The 15,274-nt window shown below is 51.0% G+C and overlaps 1 protein-coding gene across 2 annotated transcripts in view; it reads left to right on the forward strand.

The window, feature by feature from the left end:
• Positions 1-15,274, forward strand: part of BRWD1 (bromodomain and WD repeat domain containing 1) — a 523,732-nt gene that overhangs the window by 417,317 nt on the left and 91,141 nt on the right. For both annotated transcript variants that reach the window (XM_030203838.1, XM_030203839.1), the window contains exon 36: positions 14,298-14,450. In XM_030203838.1, the coding sequence (XP_030059698.1) occupies positions 14,298-14,450 (153 nt within the window). The remainder of the gene's footprint in view (positions 1-14,297; positions 14,451-15,274) is intronic.

The following is a 15,274-nucleotide window of genomic DNA, read 5'->3' on the forward strand; positions in this document are numbered from 1 at the left end:
CGCCTCGTTGTGGCCTTGTGGCCGCGCGGTCGATTTATTTTTCGGGTGTGCTTTTTACCGCCACCATCGACAACTTTGACTTCGCCGACGCGATTTTTTCCGTCGATGTCCTCGAAGGTCCGAGTGGATTTAAGAAGTGTGGTCGGTGCGGCCGGCATATCTCGCAGACCGACACTCACGCTTGGTGCCTCCAGTGCCTTGGGTCGGAGCATGATACCAAGACGTGCACCTTGTGTCTCGGTTTACGAAAACGGACACAGGTGGCGAGGCAACTTCTACGGGACCGTCTTTTTGAAATCGGCACCGACCCCAGGAGCACAGGTTCCGTTGGCCCGCCAGTCTTCCGGAGATGGCAGGGGTGAGCGGCCGCGCGGGCAATCGGCCCCGGTCACGCCCTCTACCCAGGGCCATCGGGACCGAACCCTGTCGGACCCGATCCCTCGAGGCCGAGGGGGATCTACCTCCTCCTCTTCGGTACCGCCGAGCGCCGATGACGGGCACCGGAAGAAAGCCAAAAAGCACCGTCATCGGTCGCCCACGGCGCATGTGGCTACCAGCTCCGGCTCCAAGGATGACTCGATGCCGAGGAAGCGACAGCGCCGGGAGGAGCATTCCCCCTCGGTGGTAGAGGTATCGCTGCGTCAGGGCACGGGCACTTCGGTGCCGTCTCCTGGACCCGAACAGATTCTGGCACCGGCCCCCTCGCCTTTCTCGACAGCGGGCCTTGACGATTGCCTCCGAGCCATCCTTCCGGGGATCCTGGAAGGGCTGATGCGCCAGACTGCGCCGGGGGTGCTTGCACCCCCGGCGCCGTTGATGGAGGCGCCGGCGTGCTCTTGCCCGGTGCTGAGGCCTTCGACGCCGCTTGCGGCGCCAGTCTCAACCGCCACGCAGGTGGAGTCGACATCGATGGAGGGAGCTTCATCCCCGCCGGCGCGGGAGTCCACCACTCGACGACGCCACCGAGGACTTGGTGCCTCGACGTCGAGCCGGGCCCGGTTGAGGTCTGAGCTACGGGAGCTCATGTCCGATACTGAGGAAGAGGCCTTGTGGGGGGAGGAGGAGGACCCCAGATATTTCTCCTCAGAGGAGTCTGTGGGCCTTCCCTCCGACCCCACTCCCTCACCGGAGAGGAAGCTCTCGCCACCTGAGAGCCTCTCCTTTGCCTCCTTCGTCAGGGATATGCATTCCCTTTCCCGTGGTCTCTGTGGATGAGCCGAGGGCTGAGATGCTTGAGGTCCTCGACTATCCATCACCACCTAGAGAGTCCTCCACGGTACCGTTGCACAATGTCCTCAAAGAGACACTGCTTCGGAACTGGTTGAGACCTTTATCTAATCCCACCATCCACAAGAAAGCGGAGTCCCAATACAGGATCCACTCAGACCCAGAGTTAATGCGGCCTCAATTGCCTCATGACTCTGCTCTCAAGAGGGCACGGAGTTCGAGGGATACCGCTTCGGCGCCCCCGGGGCGGGAGTCTCGCACTCTGGACTCGTTTGGGAGGAAGGCCTACCAATCTTCAATGCTCGTGACCCGCATCCAATCCTACCAGCTCTACACGAGCATACACATGCGGAATAATGTGAAGCAACAGGCGGACCTGGTCGACAAGCTCCCCCCGGAGCAGTCCAGGCCTTTTCAGGAGGTGATCAGGCAGCTGAAGGCGTGCAGAAAGTTCCTGTCCAGGGGTATTTATGACACCTGTGATGTGGCATCTCGAGCTGCGGCCCAAGGTATAGTGATGCGCAGACTCTCATGGCTGCGTGCCTCTGACCTGGACAACCGCACCCAGCAGCGGCTGGCCGATGTCCCTTGCCGGGGGGATAATATTTTTGGTGAGAAGGTCGAGCAGTTGGTGGACCAACTACACCAGCGGGAAACCGCCCTCGACAAGCTCTCCCACCGGGCGCCTTCAGCATCCACCTCAGCAGGTGGACGTTTTTCCCGGGCCAGGCAGGCTGCGCCCTACGCCTGCAACAAGCGTAGGTACACCCAGCCGGCCCGAAGGCCTCATCAGGGACAGTCCCAGTGCGCTCGTTCCCGTCAACAGCGTGCGCCTAAGCAGCCCCCTGCGCCTCCACAGCAAAAACCGGGGACGGGTTTTTGACTGGATCCATGGGAACATAGTCGCCATCAAAGTGTCCGTACCGGACGATCTGCTAGTCGGGGGGAGGTTAAAATTTTTTCACCAAAGGTGGCCTCTAATAACCTCCGACCAGTGGGTTCTCCAAATAGTGCGGTGCGGATACGCCCTGAATTTGGCCTCCCCTCCACCAAATTGTCCTCCGGGAGCCCAATCCTTCAGCTCCCTTCACAAGCAGGTACTTGCAGAGGAACTCTCCGCCCTTCTCAGCTCCAATGCGGTCGAGCCCGTGCCACCCGGGCAGGAAGGGCAGGGATTCTATTCCAGGTACCGTATTTTTCGGACCATAAGACGCACCGGACCATAAGACGCACCTAGGTTTTAGAGGAGGGAAATAGGAAAAAAAAAATTTTCTTCTTTCCCTCCTCTAAAACCTAGGTGCTCCGGTGCGTCTTGTCCGGGTTTTGGACCTCCGTTCTGTACTTACAGGATTCCATGTTCCCTGGTGGTCTAGTGACGTCGGGGCAGGAAAGAGCCCCTCTTTCCTGCCCATCGTGCTGCTCTCCGTGCTTCTCAATGCTTTCTGACGGTCTCGGCGAGATTCAAAATGGCCGCCGAGATTCTCTTTCCTGCCCCGACGTCACTAGACCACCAGGGAACATGGAATCCTGTAAGTACAGAACGGAGGTCCAAAACGCTACCTTCGGACTATAAGACGCACCCCCCATTTTCCTCCCAAATTTTGGGGGAAAAAAGTGCGTCTTATAGTCCGAAAAATACGGTACTTCCTTGTGGTAAAGAAAACAGGGGGGATGCGCCCCATCCTAGACCTGAGAGGCCTGAACAAATACCTGGTCAAAGAGAAGTTCAGGATGCTTTCCTTGGGCACCCTTCTACCAATGATTCAGAAAAACGATTGGCTATGTTCCCTGGATTTAAAGGACGCATACACTCACATCCCGATACTGCCAGCTCACAGACAGTATCTCAGATTCCGCCTGGGGACACGGCACTTTCAGTATTGTGTGCTGCCCTTTGGGCTCGCCTCTGCCCCACGGGTGTTCACAAAGTGCCTCGTGGTGGTCACGGCGTATCTACGCAAGCTGGGAGTGCACGTGTTCCCATATCTCGACGATTGGCTGGTCAAGAACACCTCGGAGGCGGGAGCTCTCCGGTCCATGCAGTGCATTATTCACCTCCTGGAGCTGCTGGGGTTTGTGATAAATTACCCAAAGTCCCATCTCCAGCCAGTCCAATCTCTGGAATTCATAGGAGCTCTGCTGAATTCACAGACGGCTCAGGCCTTTCTTCCCAAAGCGAGGGCCCACAACCTCCTGTCCCTCGCTTCCCAGACCAGAGCGTCTCAGCAGGTCACAGCTCGGCAGATGTTGAGACTCCTAGGTCATATGGCCTCCACAGTTCATGTGACTCCCATGGCTCGTCTTCACATGAGATCTGCTCAATGGACCCTAGCTTCCCAGTGGTGCCAGGCCACCGGGAATCTAGAAGATGTCATCCGCCTGTCCCTCAGTTGCCGCAATTCGCTGCACTGGTGGACACTTCGGACCAATTTGACCCTTGGACGTCCATTCCAAATTCCACAGCCCACGAAAGTGGTGACGACGGATGCATCTCGCCTGGGGTGGGGAGCTCATGTCGATGGGCTTCACACCCAGGGACTGTGGTCCCTCCAGGAACAAGATCTTCAGATCAACCTCCTGGAGCTCCGAGCGGTCTGGAACGCACTGAAGGCCTTCAGAGGTCGGCTGTCCTATCAAATTATCGAAATTCGAACAGACAATCAGGTTGCAATGTATTACATCAACAAGCAGGGAGGCACCGGATCTCGCCCCCTGTGTCAGGAAGTCGTCGGGATGTGGTGTTGGGCCTGCCAGTTCGGCATGCTTCTTCAAGCCACATACCTGGCAGGTGTAAACAACAGTCTGGCCGACAGACTGAGCAGAGTCATGCAACCGCACGAGTGGTCGCTCCATTCCAGAGTGGTACGCAAGATCTTCCGAGAGTGGGGCATTCCCTCGGTGGACCTTTTCGCCTCTCAGACCAACCACAAGCTGCCTCTGTTCTGTTCCAGACTACAGTCACATGGCAGACTAGCGTCGGATGCCTTTCTCCTCCATTGGGGGACCAGCCTCCTGTATGCTTATCCTCCCATACCTTTGGTGGGGAAGACCTTACTGAAGCTCAAGCAAGACCACGGCACCATGATTCTGATAGCGCCTTTTTGGCCCCGACAGATCTGGTTCCCTCTTCTTCTGGAGTTGTCCTCCGAAGAACCGTGGAGATTGGAGTGTTTTCCGACTCTCATTTCGCAGAACGACGGAGCGCTTCTGCACCCCAACCTTCAGTCTCTGGCTCTCACGGCCTGGATGTTGAGGGCGTAGACTTCGCTTCGTTGGGTCTGTCTGAGGGTGTCTCCCATGTCTTGCCTCTAGAAAGGATTCCACTAAAAAGAGTTACTTTTTCAAGTGGAGGAGGTTTGTCGTTTGGTGTGAGAGCAAGGCCCTAGAACCTCGTTCTTGTCCTGCACAGAACCTGCTTGAATACCTTCTGAACTTATCAGAGTCTGGCCTCAAGACCACCTCAGTAAGGAATCACCTTAGTGCGATTAGTGCTTACCATCATCGTGTAGAGGGTAAAGCCATCTCTGGAGAGCCTTTAGTCGTTCGATTCATGAGAGGCTTGCTTTTGTCAAAGCCCCCTGTCAAGCCTCCTGCAGTGTCATGGGATCTCAACGTCATCCTCACCCAGCTGATGAAACCTCCTTTTGAGCCACTGAATTCCTGCCATCTGAAGTATTTGACCTGGAAGGTCATTTTCTTGGTGGCAGTTACTTCAGCTCGTAGAGTCAGTGAGCTTCAAGCCCTGGTAGCTCATGCTCCTTATACAAAATGTCATCATAATAGGGTAGTTCTCCGCACTCACCCCAAGTTTCTGCCAAAGGTGGTGTCGGAGTTCCATCTTAACCAGTCAATTGTCTTGCCAACATTCTTTCCCAGACCGCATACCTGCCCTGCTGAACGTCAGTTGCACACATTGGACTGCAAGCGAGCTTTGGCCTTCTATCTGGAGCGGAAACAGCCCCACAGACAGTCCGCCCAATTGTTTATTTCCTTCGACCCCAATAGGAAAGGGGTCGCTGTCGGGAAACGCACCATCTCCAATTGGCTAGCAGATTGCATTTCCTTCACTTACGCCCAGGCTGGGCTGATTCTTGAGGGTCATGTCACGGCTCATAGTGTCAGAGCCATGGCAGCGTCGGTGGCTCACTTGAAGTCAGCCACTATTGAAGAGATTTGCAAAGCTGCGACGTGGTCATCTGTCCACACATTCACATCTCATTACTGCCTGCAGCAGGATACCTGGCGCGACAGTCGGTTCGGGCAGTCGGTGCTGCAGAATCTGTTTGGGGTTTAAATCCAACTCCACCCTCCAGGACCCGAATTTATTCTGGTCAGGCTGCACTCTGTTAGTTGTTCTTCGTAGGTCAATTTCTGTTATACCCTCGCCGTTGCGAGGTTCAATCGACCTGCGTTCTTGTTTTGAGTGAGCCTGAGAGCTAGGGATACCCCAGTCGTGAGAACAAGCAGCCTGCTTGTCCTCGGAGAAAGTGAATGATACATACCTGTAGCAGGTGTTCTCCGAAGACATCAGGCTGATTGTTCTCACCTACCCTCCCTCCTCCCCTTTGGAGTTGTGTTTTTTTCCTCATTCCTTTGCTTGTCATTCAACTGAGCGGGAACGGTCGTGCACGGGCGGGAAGACGGCCGTGCATGCGCGGTGGGCGTGCCCTGCGTGCAGGACCGCCCGCAAAGTTTTGTTCCAGTTGGTGGGGGCTGCCGTGGACGTCAACCCAGTGGTAAGAACAATCAGCCTGCTGTCCTCGGAGAACACCTGCTACAGGTATGTATCATTCGCTGTGTGTGTGAGTGTGAAAGAGAGAGTGTGTCTGTGTGCCAGAGTATGTGTGTGTGTCTGCATGACCCCCTTCTTCTGTCCGAGGTGGAAGTTAACCCTCCTTTCTGTTTGAAGTTCCGTCCCTCCCCCTCCCTCTTGATTGTTTGGCAATGTAAGGTTCCTCTGCATGAAGAGTATGTGTGTGTGTGTGTGTGTTTGTCTTTCCATGACCCCCTTGTGTGTGACAGTGAGACACAGATAAAGACTGTGTGTGAGTGTGTAAGAGACAGTGAGTGTGCCTGTTTCTCCCCCTTTCCGTTCTAAGTTCTTCTGCGCACACCCTCCTGTGTGAGTGCCGATGTAAGTTTTTTGTGTGACTTGGGCCCCCCCCCCCCCCCCTTCCGTTGGTTGCTGGACATAAAGGCAGTGGGACACTTACACAGAGCACTGTCTGGGGGGGAAAGGCTTGGAATGATTTACAAATTTAATTCATTTTCTTTTCCTTTTTTGAGCAGCGTGTCAGACGCTGTCCTGTCATTATTTTTTTTTTCCGGAGGGCGTCCTGACAGCGGAGCAGATTCTGAAGGGCGCTTTCTGAGGTAGTCTCGTCAGCCAGTTGTTTTTTTTTTTGTTGTTGTTGTTGCCGCCGGCGCTATGGGTCGATATTGCGCTTCGTGAGGGAGGCAGTCTCCTCAAGTGTTTCGTTGTTGTTTGGAAGGTGGCCGGTTCGGGAGCGCAGCACTCAGCTGTTTTTTTATTTTGCTTTTTTGTTTTGGACGACGGCAGGGTCGAGAGGGCGCTTCTTGAGGGAGGCAGCCTCCTCAAGTGTTTCGTTGTTGTTTGGAGGGTGGCAGGTTCGGGAGCAGCTGGTTTTTTCGCTTTTTTGTGTTGGACAACGGCAGGGTCGAGAGAGCGCTTCGTGAGGGAGGCAGTCGCCTGAAGTGCCTCGTTCTTGTTTGGAAGGCATCAGTTTCGTGAGCGCAGAGGCTGTCCTTTTCCTCTTTTGTCCGGGAAATGGCTACGGCTATTCCCTTCCATGTGGAGGTTGAGGATGAGCCCAGGGCTGAGATGCTCGAGGTCCTGGATTATTCTTCTCCACCAAAAGAGGCTGTGACAGTTCCTCTGCATAAGGTACTGAAGGAAGTTCTTATGCGAAACTTGTCGGCTCCTCTGTCTGGCCCTGTGATCCCAAAGAAAGCTGAATCCCACGGTGAACCTGGATTGATGAGGTCCCAATTACCCCACAATTCCATGGTGGTGGACTCCGTCCTCAAGAGAGCCAGGAGTACTAGAGACTTTGCTTTGGCACCCCCAGGCAGAGAAGCTAGAACTCTTTTTTTTTTTTTTTTTTAAATTTAAGAGAAGCTAGAACTCTTGATTCTTTTGGGAGGAAGACGTCTCAGGCCGCTATGCTCGCTACCAAAATTCAGTTTTACCAGCTCTTCATGAGCGTACACTTGCAGGACTAGATACGGCAACTGTCGAGCTTGGTTGATGCACTCCCTACGGAGCTGGCCGAGCCTTTTCACCAGGTGGTCAGGCAGCAGAATGCGTGTCAAAAGTTCCTGACCAGGGGTACGTTTGACACTTTTGATGTAACATCCAGGATTGCTGCTCAGGGTATAGTGATGCGCAGACTCTCATGGCTGTGCGTCTCTGACCTGGATCATTCGGTCCAGCAGCGAATGGCGGATGTTCTTGCCGGGGGGGCAACCTTTTTGGTGAAAGAGTAGAGGATCTTGTTGATCAGATCAAGAAGCATAATGATGCTATGGATTCTCTCTCCTATCGGGTGCCTTCTGCTACAGCCTCCTCATCTAGGAGGTATTTTGGGGGGAAGAGGAGTGCTCCCTATTCCTATCCTAGGCATAGGTACACTCCTGCTTCTCGGAAGCCTGCCGAGGCTCAGCCCCAGCGCGCTATGGATTCTCTCTCCCACCGGGCGCCTTCTACTGCCTCCTCATCTAGGAGGTATTTTGGGGGGAAGAGGAGTGCTCCCTATTCCTATCCAAGGCGTGAGTACACTCCTGCTTCTCGGCAGCCTGCCAAGGCTCAGCCCCAGCGCGCTCGTTCTCATCAACAGCATGCGTCTAAGGCCCAAACTGCTCCCCAGCAAAAGCAAGGGACGAGCTTTTTACTGGCTCCAGTTAAGCATAGCCTCAATAAAAGTGTCCGTACTGGAAGACTTACCGATTGGAGGGAGGTTGATATTTTTTCACCAAAGCTGGCCTCTTATAACCTCCGATCAGTGGGTTCTTCAAATAGGCCGGTCAGAATACACAATCTGAAATCCAAACCTCCAAATTGGCCACCTGGAGCTCATTTTTACAGCTCCCAGCACAAGCAGGTACTTGCAGAGGAACTCTCCACCCTTCTAAAGGCCAGTGCGGTCGAACCCATTCCACCAGGGGAAGAAGGGCTGCGATTCTATTCCAAGTACTTCCTTGTGCAAAAGAAAACAGGGGGGATGCGTCCCATCCTAGACCTAAGGGCCCTGAATAAATTTCTAATCCGAGAAAAGTTCAGGATGGTTTCCCTGGGCACCCTTCTTCCCATGATTCAAGAAAACAATTGGCTGTGCTCTCTGGACTTAAAGGATGCTTATACACACATCTCGATGCTTCCAGGAAGTATCTTCGATTTCGGCTGGGAACTCAGCACTTTCAGTACTGTGTACTGCCCTTTGGTCTGGCGTCTGCACTTAGAGTGTTCACAAAGTGCCTAGCGGTAGTCGCAGCATCGCTACGCAGACTGGGAGTGCATGTGTTCCCTTATCGCGACGATTGGCTGGTGAAGAGCACCTCGGAGCAGGCGCTCTACAGTCCATGCAAATGACTAATCAGGTGTTAGAACTACTGGGGTTCGTAATCAATTACTCAAGTCCCATCTCACCCCAGTTCAAAAGTTGGAATTCATTGGGGCTCTGTTGAACACAGACAGCTCGAGCTTATCTTCCCGAGACAAGGGCAGACAACCTCTTGTCCCTGGTGTCCATAGTTCGAGGTCTCAACAGATCACGGTTCGGCAGATGTTGAGACTTCTGGGGCACATGGCCTCCACAGGTCATATGACTCCTATGGCATGCCTACACATGAGATCAGCTCAATGGGACCCTAGCTTCCCAGTGGTATCAAGCTGCAGGGAGTCTAGAGGATGACTTCCGGAATTCTCTGCAGTGGTGGACGATTCGATCCAATTTGACCTTGGAACGTCCATTCCAAATTCTTCAGCCACGAAAAGTGCTGACAACAGATGCATCTTGCCTGGAGTGGGGAGCTCATGTAGATGGGCTTCACGCACAAGGAGCTTGGTCCTTTCAGGAAAAAGGTCTTCAGATCAATCTCCTGGAATTGCGAGCAATCTGGAACACTCTAAAGGCTTTCAGAGACCGGCTGTCCAACCAAATCATATTGATTCAGACAGACAAATCAGGTTGCCATGTATTACTCCAACAAGCAGGGGGGCACCAGATCTCGCTCCCTTTGTCAGGAAGCCATCAGCATGTGGCTCTGGGCTCGCTGTCACGGCATGTTTCTCCAAGCCACATATCTGGCAGGCGTAAACAGTCTGGCCGACAGGTTGAGCAGGATTATGCAACCTCACGAGTGGTCGCTCAACTCCAGAGTAGTGCGCCGGATCTTCCAAGTGTGGGGCACCCCCTTGGTAGATCTCTTCGCATCTCAAGCCAACCACAAGGTCCTTCAGTTCTGTTCCAGACTTCAGGCCCACGGCCGACTGGCATCGGATGCCTTCCTCCTGGATTGGGGGGAAGGCCTGCTGTATGCTTATCCTCCCATACCTCTGGTGGGGAAGACTTTGCTGAAACTCAAGCGAGACCGAGGCACCATGATTCTGATTGCTCCTTTTTGGCCGCGTCAGATCTGGTTCCCTCTTCTTCTGGAGTTGTCCTCCGAAGAACCGTGGAGATTGGAGTGTTTTCCGACCCTCATCACACAGGACGAAGGGGCGCTTCTGCATCCCAACCTCCAGTCTCTGGCTCTCACGGCCTGGATGTTGAGAGCGTAGACTTTGCCTCTTTGGGTCTGTCGGAGGGTGTCTCCCGTGTCTTGCTTCCAGGAAAGATTCCACTAAGAGGAGTTACTTCTTTTTATGGAGGAGGTTTGCCGTCTGGTGTGACAGCAAGGCCTTAGATCCTCGCTCTTGTCCTACACAGACCCTGCTTGAATACCTTCTGCACTTGTGTGAGTCTGGTCTCAAGACCAACTCTGTAAGGGTTCACCTTAGTGCAATCAGTGCATACCATTACCGTGTGGAAGGTAAGCCGATCTCAGGACAGCCTTTAGTTGTTCACTTTATGAGAGGTTTGCTTTTGTCAAAGCCCCCATCAAACCTCCTACAGTGTCATGGGATCTCAATGTCGTTCTCACCCAGCTGATGAAACCTCCTTTTGAGCCTCTGAATTCATGCCATCTGAAGTACTTGACCTGGAAAGTCATTTTCTTGGTGACAGTAACTTCAGCTCGTAGAGTCAGTGAGCTTCAGGCCCTGGTAGCCCATGCTCCTTACACCAAATTTCATCATAATAGAATAGTCCTCCGTACTCACCCTAAGTTCTTGCCGAAGGTGGTGTCGGAGTTCCATCTGAACCAGTCAATTGTCTTGCCAACATTCTTTCCCCGTCCGCATTCCTGCACTGCTGAACGTCAGCTGCACACATTGGACTGCAAAAGAGCATTGGCCTTCTATCTGGAGCGGACACAGCCCAACAGACAGTCCGCCCAAATGTTTGTTTCTTTTGATCCCAACAGGAGGGGAGTGGCTGTGGGGAAACACACCTTATCAAATTGGCTAGCAGACTGCATTTCCTTCACTTACGCCCAGGCTGGGCTGGTTCTTGAGGGTCATGTCACGGCTCACAATGTTAGAGCCATGGCAGCGTCAGTGGCCCACTTGAAGTCAGCCACTATTGAAGAGATCTGCAACGCTGCGACGTGGTCATCTGTCCACACATTCATATCTCATTACTGCCTGCAGCAGGATACCCGACGCGACAGTCGGTTCGGGCAGTCGGTGCTTCAGAATCTGTTTAGGGTTTAGAATCCAACTCCACCCCCCTAGGCCCATTTTTTATTCTGTTCCAGGCTACACTCTCAGTTGGATAAGTTGTTAGGTCAATCTTAGTTATGTCCTCGCCATTGCGAGGCCCAATTGACCATGTTTGTTGTTTTGAGTGAGCCTGGGGGCTAGGGATACCCCATCAGTGAGAACAAGCAGCCTGCTTGTCCTCTGAGAAAGCGAATGCTACATACCTGTAGAAGGTATTCTCCGAGGATAGCAGGCTGATTGTTCTCACGAACCCGCCCGCCTCCCCTTTGGAGTTGTGTCTTCCCTTGTCTTTGTCTTACTACATACGGGACTGACGAACACGAGCCGGTTCGAGCGGGAAAACGGTCGCGCATGCGCGGTGCGCATGGGCGCGCGAGGGCTAGCAAACGTCTTTGCTATTGAAGATTCCGATTGGAGGGGGTTCCGTGGACGTCACCCATCAGTGAGAACAATCAGTCTGCTGTCCTCGGAGAATACCTTCTACAGGTATGTAGCATTCGCTTCATGTGATTTCATTATCATTTATAAATGCCTATTTGTGGGTGGCATGGTGATGAATTGTTGACTTCCCTGTTTGTAAATGCCAGCTTTCAGTCATGAAGGAGTGTATCCCGCACGAAGCAGGGGGTGTCCGGTTGCCTTGTTGAGCAGACTAGATGGATTGTGCCATTCAGTAGCGTACCAAAGGTGGTGCGGTGGGGGTGGTCCACCCCAGGTGCAGGCAGCAAGGGGGTACACAGAGCAGGTGAGCAGCTGTTGGCTTTACCGGTCCCCTGCCCCGTTACTTCCTGTTCCAGGGCAGGGGACCAGCAGAGCCAACAGCCATGTGCCTGCTCTGCACATCCCCTTGGTGGGTGTAAAGGTCTGGTGATGCGCTTTAGGTGAGTGATGCACCAGGGGGAATATAATCGGGCTGATTGTAGGAGATCTTTTTATGCCAGTAGGAGCAGTTTATAAGAGAGAGAGTGCTATTGTTCTTGTTTTAGGAGGGGTGTGATATGATCAAATTTTTGGGCATTACACAGGAGTTTGACAACTGGATTATATGAGCTGTAGATGCTTCAACATAGCTAGTTAGACCAGAGAACAGGGCAGTACAGTAATCTTAAATGTGTATTAACCAAGGAAAGAAGGGTACATATGCATGAGGTAGACAAGTAAGGTTTTATCAAACAAATTTGTTGCAGTGTCAGAAATGCTTTATTCAGAATGGCATGACATCCACTGGAAATTGTGCAAACTCTTAACATTGCTGTACCACAAAAGTACGGGGTTCATGAATCCCTGGGGATTTCAAATGCCGAAAGATTAAAAAAAAAATCTCTTTGCAAGAATGACATTAGTGTGTTCATTGTGTGGAGAGAAGATCAAGTATCAGGAAATGGAGACCAATAAAATGTGGCTGAAAGTTAATGAAATCTCTCATGCTCCGTTTCACAAGTCTGATTGCAATCAATTTCTAAACACACCTTGATAAGCTTCCTGTACATATTACAGCCTATGAACTGCAGAAGGAAGCTGCTGTTAACATGATGCAAACATGATGGCAAGCTCTAGCAGTAGATGAGAGGCTGAGATCATATTCAAAATATCATGAATTAGTGGTAAGGTTTATGACCTGCCATAGTATATGCAAAATTAGTCTGTTTGGAGATATAGCCCTTCAGACTAACCTCTGCTAATTTTCTTTTGGATTGGAAAAAGAGGGTACAAAATTTTCTCCGAGGACAAGCAGGCTGAGTCATTCTCACAAGTGGGTCGATGATCTGCATCAGCCTAGGAACTGGCATATTGTATAGCAAAAACAAAAAGTTTACTGGAGCCTTCTGGCACGCGCTGCACCACACATGTGGATCGTCATCCCACTTGTGAGAATGATCAGCCTGCTGTCCTTGGAGATTACCTGCTATAGGTAAGTATCTTTGCTTTTCTATAATATCTCAAAGACCCTTCTAAAGTTGGAGGAGATTTGGGAGGTTCTGATTCTCTGTTCCTCATTGTTCAAGATAGATCTTACTCCCTTTTCTGTTGGAAATGTCTGTCAGGAAACTGATAGGTTTGGGATTCCCCATACTTTACCACACATAAACAATACAAAATCCCCAGCTGTCATAGGCTAAGAAGCTCCTGCCTGCTTAAACCACATTCAGTAGGCTGACCTCTGATATTCAGCAGCACACAGTGCCTCTGAATATCTCCCCTGACTACTGAAGCACTATGCAGTTAGTGCCGAGGCAGTATATGAGCAGAATCAGGGAGGAGCCAGCAGTTATGCCGGCACTGGCTATATTCAGTGTCATTTTCCACTTAGCTAACCAGGTAGATAGGACCACACAAAATTTTCCAATCTTTGCCTGGTTATCTATGTGGGTGCCAGCATTGAATAGTGGCCAGACCCACATAACTTCAACTGACCTGGTTATTCAGTGCCCCAGCATTGAATATCTAGGTTAGATTCAGTTCGTTGTGGACAGTGGTTTTAAAACTGCCAACTGCCATGGGCTGAATATCAGGAAGGTAAGAACTTTATTTTCATGCTGGGTTCTGGGCTCCATCGGATGACATCATTCACCTTTGAGGACTGATATCCTGCTGTCTTCTAAGTAATTTTGACTTGCCTCACGGGACAAGGCATGATGACGAAAGCAGGATTTGAAAACTTGTTTCCTAGTTCCCAGGCCCATTATTCTTGTCATCTGCTGTCCAAGATTGAGGGTTTTTTTAATATTGAGTTTGGGATTTGATATGATTTTGGACAGGTTAGTTTATCTTATCTTATTTGTTATTGTAATAGACATTTGAGGCCCTGTGTTTCAGCATTAAGCAGTATTATTATTATTAGCATTTGTATAGCGCTACCAGATGCACGCAGTGCTGAACACCTGATACAAAGAGACAGTCCCTGCTCAAAAGAGCTTACAATCTGAATAATACAGACAGACAAGACAGTTACGGGTGAGGGAAGTAATGGGTGAGAAGGAAGTAAGGGACAAGGGGAGGGAAATTGAGTAGTGGCTAGGAGCTAAAAAGCAGCAGTTCCTTACACCTAATTATGAAATACCTTGGTTCATGATTTGTTCATGATTTGTTGTGTTTACAACATGTAATATTTTTGACTATTCAAGTGAATGTGATAATGTTTTGAAGACAGTTTAATGTTTTTAAACGTTCATCTTTCATTTGTCTTCTGAAATACTGAAGCTATTTCCCTCTTTGTATATGTGTGTAGGATTACAGACAGATTATAGACACTCCCATGGACTTTGGAACAGTGAAGGAGAAGTTGGAGGCTGGAAACTATGACAGTCCATTAGAATTGTACAATGACATCAAATCAATATTTAGTAATGCAAAAGCCTATACACCAAACAAAAGATCAAAGGTATGTCTGGAGGAGTTGCTCGGTGTCAAGATTTGTTAAATGGATATATGTACTGCTGCTTTTCTTTGAAACTAGAAACAAATGAGGGATGTATGAAGGGCTTTTTAATTGAAATCTCTATAGGCAAGTGGGATGAGTTGGCTATTTAGTGGTGACATCCTAATGGCAGTGTGGAACATTTTTTTCAAAAGCTTTGGGGGAAAAGGGCTCTTCTGTGCATGTGTGAACATTATGCACAACCCCCGCTGCACAATACCCTCTATCTGTTTTTGTCTGTAATAGTGCTAGTCAAAGAGACCTGGCTTCTACAATAAAACCTACCAGAAAGTCTTACTTGTTAAATGCAAGAGGTTTTCCAGTCGCAGTGCCAGCGGCGGCACTAGTGAAAGCAGCAGGCTCGCCGCCTCCAGCCTTCCCTTCCCTCTGTGTCCCACCTTCCTCTGATGTAGTTTCCTGTTTCCGCAAGGGCGGGACACTGAGAGGGACGGACAGGCTGGAGGAGGCAAGCCTGCTGCTTTCAATAGCGCCGGTGCTGCGACTTCAGGTAAAAAAAAAAAAAAAAAAGATTTAAACGCGGGGTGGCAGGAACAGAAAGCAGGGCTGTCGGGGAGCTGAAGGTGGGCAAGTGAGCCGGCCCTGAGGAAAAAAAGGTGCCAGTACACTGTACCAGTGCATACTGGCACAAAAAAAGCACTGGGTATTATTAGGAAAAGAATGGAAAACAAAAATGAGGACATTATAATGCCTTTGTATCACTCTATGGTGCGACCTCACCTCATTGTGTTCAGGTCTGGTCACCACATCTCAAAAAAGATATAGTGGAA

The sequence above is a fragment of the Microcaecilia unicolor genome, chromosome 5 (genome assembly GCF_901765095.1).
Source record: "Microcaecilia unicolor chromosome 5, aMicUni1.1, whole genome shotgun sequence".
Classification (NCBI taxonomy): Eukaryota; Metazoa; Chordata; class Amphibia; order Gymnophiona; family Siphonopidae; genus Microcaecilia; species Microcaecilia unicolor.